The sequence below is a fragment of the Anolis sagrei genome, chromosome X (genome assembly GCF_037176765.1).
Source record: "Anolis sagrei isolate rAnoSag1 chromosome X, rAnoSag1.mat, whole genome shotgun sequence".
Lineage (NCBI taxonomy): Eukaryota > Metazoa > Chordata > Lepidosauria > Squamata > Dactyloidae > Anolis > Anolis sagrei.
Window position 1 is genome coordinate 66835650 of NC_090034.1, and position 7601 is coordinate 66843250.

Consider the following 7601-nt stretch of genomic DNA (forward strand, 5'->3'; position numbering starts at 1 on the left):
ACCGTGGCAGGGAGTTTCCTCCCTCATGGCAGCATGACCCCTTCCTCTTCACCTTCCTCCTTGCCTGCTGTGGCGACGGAGGAAAGGGCGAAAGGAAGGAAAGAAAGAAGGAAGCATGGGAAAGAGGGGAGAGCACACCTTGCACAGCCTGGGGGATAGATAGAGATAGAGAGAGAGAGAGAGAGAGAGAGAGAGAGGCAACCTCCTCTCTCCCCTCCTCTTGGCTCTTCCCCTTGCTTTGCAAAGGTGGGCACTTCCAAGGCTTCCAGCCCCCACCAAGCTTCTGAGGCAGGAGAGGGACTGAAGGGGGACCCACATAGAGGAAGAAGAAGAGGAGGAGGAGGAGGCAGAAGCACAGGCAGCAGTGGCAGCGGACCCCAGGCTCAGAGCCCGTCATAGCCGTTTCCATTGCAACTTGGTGGGGATGGTGAAGCCAAGCAAAGCTGGGGGGAGCCAGGAGCTGGGGGGGGGGGCAGTGCCCGAATAATGAGGGGGGTCTGCCCCTGTCAGGAGGGAGGACAGTTTGGAAGGCAGCGTAGGATATCTATAGTCCCACAATTTGTTCACGAAACAAAACACACAATAGCATATCCACACTGTGTGTGTATAGGTTTTTTTTTGTCGTGTCAGGAGCGACTTGAGAAACTGCAAGTTGCTCCTGGTGTGAGAGAATTGGCCGTCTGCAAGGACGTTGCCCAGGGGACGCCTGGATGATTTGATGTTTTTATCATCCTTGTGGGAGGCTTCTCTCATGTCCCCGCATGAGGAGCTGGAGCTGATAGAGGGAGCTCATCTGCCTCTTCCCGGATTCGAACCTGCGACGTGTCGGTCTTCAGTCCTGACGGCACAAGGGTTAACCCACTGCGCCACCAGGGGCTCCACTGTGTATAGGTTAAAGCTAAAGGTTTTTCCCTGACATTAAATCCAGTCATGTCCAACTCTGGGACTCTGGTGCTCATCTCCATTTTTTAGCTGAAGAGCCGGCATTGTCCGTAGACACCTCCAAAGTCATGTGGCCACTGGCATGACTGCATGGAGCGCCCTTACCTTCCTGCTAGAATGGTACCTATTGCTCTACTCACATTTGCATGTTTTTGAACTGCTATATGAATTGAAAATCATTCTATCTATCTATCTTTTACAACTTGACAACATACACATGTTGGCAGAGCAACAGTGAGTGCGTATGGGTGTGTGGAGTTGTGAAAATATAGTGGAATTAATGCACAAGCAAGATCATCCCCACAATAACCCCTCAAGACATGCACTCCAGCAGAGCCACTTATTTCCCGCGTGACTGTGTGTATTTGAGGGGAGAGTTGAGGAAATATAGTAAAATTAACATCCATGTAGGTATTCTCCACAACTTCCTTTCAACATAGACATTACCATATTATCCACACCCATATGTGTATGCGTGTGTGTGCATGCACTATATCTCCCCCCCAAAAAAGAGGGAGGGAAGGTTGGCCACAGCAACACGTGGCGGGTACAGCTAGTAAACAATAAGGACCCATTGAACCAAGGAAGGTGAAGGAATTGTTTTGGGCTGGGGAACCTGTTGTTGCTTTTTAGCCTTCAATAGCTAGGGAAAGAAGAATCACAGGGGAAAGGCAAACTGTTAATTGTGTGATTCCAACTTGGGACTTGTAGTTTGATGAGAGAGGAAGAATTCACTGGTTGCCAGCTGCGACCGTACCTCGCAAAGGTGGATCTGGCCTGGGTGGTCCATGCGTCGGTCACCTCTAGATTGGATTACTGTAATGCGCTCTACATGGGGCTGCCCTTGAATATGGCTTGGAAATTCCAACTGATCCAACAGGCAGCGACCAGGATGTTAACTGGTGCTCCTTACAGAGAGAGGTCAACCCTCCTGTTTAAGGAACTCCACTGGCTGCCGTTTACCTACCAATCCCAATTCAAGGTGCAGGTGCTTACCTACAAAGCCCTAAACGGTTGGGGAACTGCCTACCTGCGTGACGCATCTCCGTCTACGAACCCACGCGTTCCCTTCGTTCATCCGGAGAGGCCCTGCTTGCGATCCCACCTGCGTCGCAGATGCGTCTGGTGGGGACGAGGGACAGGGCCTTTTCTGTGGTTGCCCCCTGACTTTGGAATACCCTTCCCAAAGACATCAGATTAGCACCCACGTTGGCAGTCTTCAGGAAGCGTTTGAAGACTTGGCTGTTCCAATGTGCCTTTCCGGAATAGGAAAACTCCAGTATTTGTCCCAGAAGCACCTTATTAGAATAATAAGATTCTCAGCACATTGCACTTGCCCTGAAACCCAATATACCACCTGTCACACCCAGCACTTTTAATTCTGTACCCATTGCTTGGCCCGGCCATAGTTTTTACTGTGTCATGGTCTAATGTTTTGTTGTTATTGCGTATGTTTTTGATTTTGCTTGAGTTGTTTGTTATGCTATTGTTGTGTTGAGGCCTTGGCCTTTGTAAGCCGCATCAAGTCCTTCGGGAGATGCTAGCGGGGTACAAATAAAGTTTAATAATAATAATAATAATAATAATAATAATAATAACTTCTTTGAGCTATTACATTAAAGAATTCTAAGTACGTCATCAAACTACAAGACCCAAGATTCTATAGTACCCAAGTGCTATCTAATGTATCAAAAGGTTTGCTTTCTTCAGTTCCAGCTAGAGTCAGACTCACTCATTCATTGTTGCAGAATAAGCCAACATATAAGTAAATCTCATTGGCTCAGTGGGTCTTCTCTAGTCAAGACTAAACAGGATTTTGCTCAAGGTCTCTCTATCCCTTTTCTCTGCTTGCAGGGAAGGGACACAGGAGATCAGCACATTGTTGATGTGGTCCTGAAAATGTTGCAAGGTGAGTAACATCAGGAAAAAAGGGCTGGATTCAACCGAGATGATTCAGGGTGCATCTACACTGTCGAATGAATGCAGTTTGGCACCACTTTGATTGCCACGGTTCATACTACTACCAAGAAGGTCCTCTCTTGTAGCCTCACCAAACATGGCGTAAGGATGGTAGAACAAGGAAAGGCTTTCCTCTCAAGATCAGGTTCAAATAAGTAGGTACATGATGATAGTGTCCTATGTGCACCTCATTTCCCTTAAACATGGGGTTGCACATTTGGGGCCATTGTGTAGTGGACATATTCATGGTTACATAAATGAAGCTCTGCAAATGTAACCATTTCATATGGCTCTAAATCCTATAGTTAGGCCTGACTTAAGTAGAGCTAAGGATTGGACTTATCTAGGTGTTGACGTGCTGTGAAATTTGGCTCTTACAGAACAGCTGGCGGAGTTAGCTGTGAGTGCCAAAAGAGCAGCCCTGGGCGGGGCAGGTGTGATGGGACCACCAGGACCTCCAGGACCACCAGGGCCTTCTGGTCAGCAAGGGCTACATGGACACCCAGGTCTTCGTGGCATCCCAGGGATCATTGGATATCCAGGAGCAATTGGCAATACAGGACCGAAAGGTGAGACTGCTTCAGAAAAGGAAGAAACAATCTTCTCAGACTCTTGATGCCCAGTTCAAATTATGCATGATTCTTCCCCTTTCTGGTACCTCTTGAGTCCTAACCATGGTTTATTGTGATATCTCAACAAATCATAGTTAGTGTTTGTCTTCTGGGTAACCAAGTAGATGCACTTGCGGCTAGATACTATGCAGGTGCTCATCCATGTCTTCCATGGTTGGAGCTTTGTTTGTTGTGTGCAGTTCCCTGCTTTTCTAAAGGGTAAAGATACACTTGTAATAGTGGTATCAGTATTGAAAACTCTGGATGACACTAATAACAGTTGCCTTCTCTCCTTTTCAATTTTCCAGGAAAGAGGGGTGAGAAAGGAGAGCAAGGAGAACCTGGCCGTGGACATCAAGGGATGCCAGGTCCACCAGGTATACCAGGTAAGGTCAATGGTGAGGTTGATTGAAGTTAACATAGGACAGAGGCACCATGTTGAAAGATGGGTGGGGAGTATGCATTGAATCCATTATGTTAAGGCAGGAAGGAGAAATGTGGATCCAAGGAACTGGAATAATGGTTGAGGAACACATGTCACAGAGGTTGGGAAAACTGAATTTCATATTTGCTGAGAAGAAAAGAGGATAAGACACTGGTGCCTAGGTTTAATTCAGCCCTATGGGCACTTCGTCCGGGTCTGTCGGACACCCCCATTGAGGGGAAACCCTTGGTTTGGCAACTTTCGGGGTTTGGTGATTCTCTAGGCATTGATTCTTCAGGAGAAGGGAGCAAAAGTTCAACCTGATTGCTGTGTGGTACTGGCTTTCAGAGAGCCCTCAGAAAGTCCAACCTACCACCATCACAGCCTCACCAGAAGTCCTCCTTTGGCAGGTCTGGAGAGCAAGTTTCCATCTCTGATGCATGGAGCTTCCACCATATGTTTCTTACTGTCCCTTTTAAAGGATGCTACATAGTACATGGCATAAAACATTGCTTGGAAAGGTTACTTTTTGGACAACATTTTCCTGAATCCCCCACCCATCAAAACTGACCTTTCCAAGCTCTGTTGTTATCACGCTCACAGCCACATTAGGGAACCTGCTTTCTCATTCTCTTGCTTCTTTACTTTAATCACATTCTCTCCTTCTCCCCGCTTCCCCTTCTCCTCCCCTTACTCCTTGCTTTTATGGAAAAGTAAGAGTTAAGAAAGTATATTCTGACTAAACCACACCATAGGTATAAGAATGGTCCTGCCAAACTGGATTGTGGTTCCAGATGGGAGCGACCAAGGATGTCAAAGATTCTAAAGAGAACTAATCCTTTTAAGGAACAGTCAAGAGGGTTACGTACAGTATTTTCTCAAGTCTAATGTGCCATTGAATCTAATGTACGCCTCAATTTTTAAAACCTTGAAACCAAAAAAAGTATTTGCTGACGAATGTAATGCATATCGGCCAAAGGTACATTCTTTGTAATATGCCCATTACAGTTGCCACCTGCTTCGAATTCCTTTGTATTGGAACACCAAAGTTTCCATGAATGGAAAAAAAAAACACCCTTGAGATGCATCTATGCTGTAGAATTAATCCACTTTAACTGCCTTGGTTCAATGCTATGGAATCTTGGGCTGTAGTTTTGAGCCTTATCTGCAAAGAGTGTGAATGACTCATCAAACTACAAATCTCAGGATTAGATAGCATTGACAATTAAATTACAGATGACATCCCTCAAATAGAAGCTCTAGGTGCCCTATTGCTTTGTCTCAGCCCTAAGATTACTATATTACTTGAATCTAACATGCACCTTAATTTTGGCAAGGTAATTCAGCCAAAAAGGATTAGGGTCAGATTTGAGTAAATACAGTATGTTTAGTCTGGAGAACATTGAGAAGTCTCTGGAGACTCTAGGAGTCCAGTCCAAAGCAAAAAGCTTTCTCGGCCTGGTAGAATCTGCACAGGTAGATGCCATACTTTTGTTCCATTTTTCTAGGTCTCCCTGGTCGCCCGGGCCATGCCATCAATGGCAAAGAAGGAGAACGAGGCTTTCCAGGTAATCCAGGAGAAGCTGGACGCCCTGGCTTACCTGGACCTGCTGGCCTTCCTGGGTTCTGTGAGGCAGCTGCTTGTCTAGGAGCGTCGGCCTATGCCTCGGCTCGCATGACTGAACCAGGCGCTGTCAAGGGACCGTCGTACTGAATGTCGCCAGCAGAACCTTCTGGTGTCTACTGGACTTCGTCAAGTCAGAGAAAGCTCCCTGTTTGGCATTGAGGGATACAACACACCTGAACTTGGGGGAGGGGGCAAAGAGATGGGGAACCACCGATCTTTTGGGATGAGAGACCTCTTCTTGATACTTGGACATCAAATGATCCCTTCATGTTTTGCTGGTGAGAAGGTGACACTTGGCCACTGTGAGTAGCTTAAGTCCAGCTGAATGAAAATGCACCCAATGAGCGTTTTGGAGAGGGACAACTCATCAATAATTTGGATATTAGAATCTTTCCACTCTTGGACTTTCATTCATTGAAAAGTCTACTTGGATTGGCTGACTTCCTTTTCACTGTTTTCCATGTTATTCTTGATGAGAAGGGGAGGAGGGTTTTATCTATCTTGGATCCAAATCACATTTTCTAGAGTCTTGTGTAGTGACCTTGCTACCAAATAAAATAGCACTGCATTGAGAAGATCTATGGAAGACATTCATTGAAATGACTCCTGATATTTGATTAGGGCCCTTCCACACAGCCATATAACCCAGAATATCAAGACAGATAATCCACAGTATCTGCGTTGAACTGGGTTATCTGAGTCCACACTGCCATATAATCCAGTTCAGGGTGGATTTTATACAGCTGTGTGGAAGGGACCACAATTATGTATGTGGACAAAATGGTGTCTCTTGGACCAGCCTCTTCCCAGCCCACCTTAACAGCCAGCAGACACATCAATTGAATAAGATCTGTTTTGTTGCTAATCTGGATTGCATGGAGTTTTTTGCATGGAACAAAGAGCATTCTCCTCCTTTTGCCCCAATTGGCAACTGAATAGAGTTCCTTCACCCAATGTGGTTGTTGGTTATTAGGTTGGCTTGCAGGAGTTATTAATACAGACTTACATTAAGACAACATAGTCCTAATGAATATGGAGCAAGTAACAGACCTGTAACTCCCATTTTACAAATCCACAATTGCAATGCATTGTTTTTGTGATATGAAGATCTCTCATGTTCCCCCCTTATGCTTTATGGAAAAAAGCAGAATAAAACTTGCTTAGGGAAGTCTTTACTTACTTGAAGAACTCCTGACTTGGCTTTAAGAATAATCCATCCATTATTTTATTGATCACCAAATCTCCTCTCTTGTTTCAGCCCCTTTTCTACGAGATATCTAATCTGTTTATGTTTTGCTAGGTTTTATTGTGTTTTATGTGGAAGAATTGGACGACCCACATTTATTCTGATCTTTATTCATACAACCTTTTCCTTTCCTTTCTTTCTTTTTAATGACATGCGATTTGTGGTTAATTATTTAATGGAGTACACAGAGTCGGCCTGAGTCCTCTCCCTAAAGCTGTAAATCTTTGTAAAATAAAGTTATTTTATAAATGTTAATTACAAATCATTATATTTTTCCGCCACAGAAATAGCTATTCAAACCAGACAATAAAACGAAGAACAAATGTCAACGAACTTAATGGATGAGTCTGCTTTTCTGAGTTTAATAGACTTGTAAAAATGAATTTTTCTTTCGGGCGTGTTTTGTTGATTACCTTCTGTGTGATAATGAACCATTCTCATGATTAATTATGATTAATTTACCGGATCTCTCTTCTGCTCAGAGGATCAGCTGGATTGCTTTGGAAGATCATTCTGGCACTAATTAAGGTGCACCTACACTGTATAATTCATGCAGTTCAACACCAACACCAATCAGAAGCGACTTCTGACACAACAACAAAACAAAACACAAATTTAACTCAATGTTTTGGAATCCTGGGATTAATAGTTTGTTGGGGTACCATTACCCTTTGGCAAAGAAAAGGAAAGACCTTGTGAAACTACAACTCCCAAGATTGTATAGCACTGAATAGTTCAAGGGTAGTTGGTGATATTGCTGAAATTTATGGAAAGTTTTAGGATTGAAAACAA

General features: G+C 44.5%; 1 protein-coding gene across 1 annotated transcript in view; it reads left to right on the forward strand.

Annotated features, from left to right (window-relative positions):
- COL9A2 (collagen type IX alpha 2 chain) overlaps nt 1–7142 on the forward strand; it is a 71264-nt gene extending 64122 nt beyond the window's left edge. Inside the window, exons 29-32 of the mRNA XM_067460743.1 lie at nt 2797–2851; nt 3282–3470; nt 3821–3898; nt 5445–7142. Of these exons, the coding sequence (XP_067316844.1) occupies nt 2797–2851; nt 3282–3470; nt 3821–3898; nt 5445–5650 (528 nt within the window). The 3' untranslated portion in view covers nt 5651–7142. The remainder of the gene's footprint in view (nt 1–2796; nt 2852–3281; nt 3471–3820; nt 3899–5444) is intronic.
- Nucleotides 7143–7601: the final 459 nt, after the last annotated feature.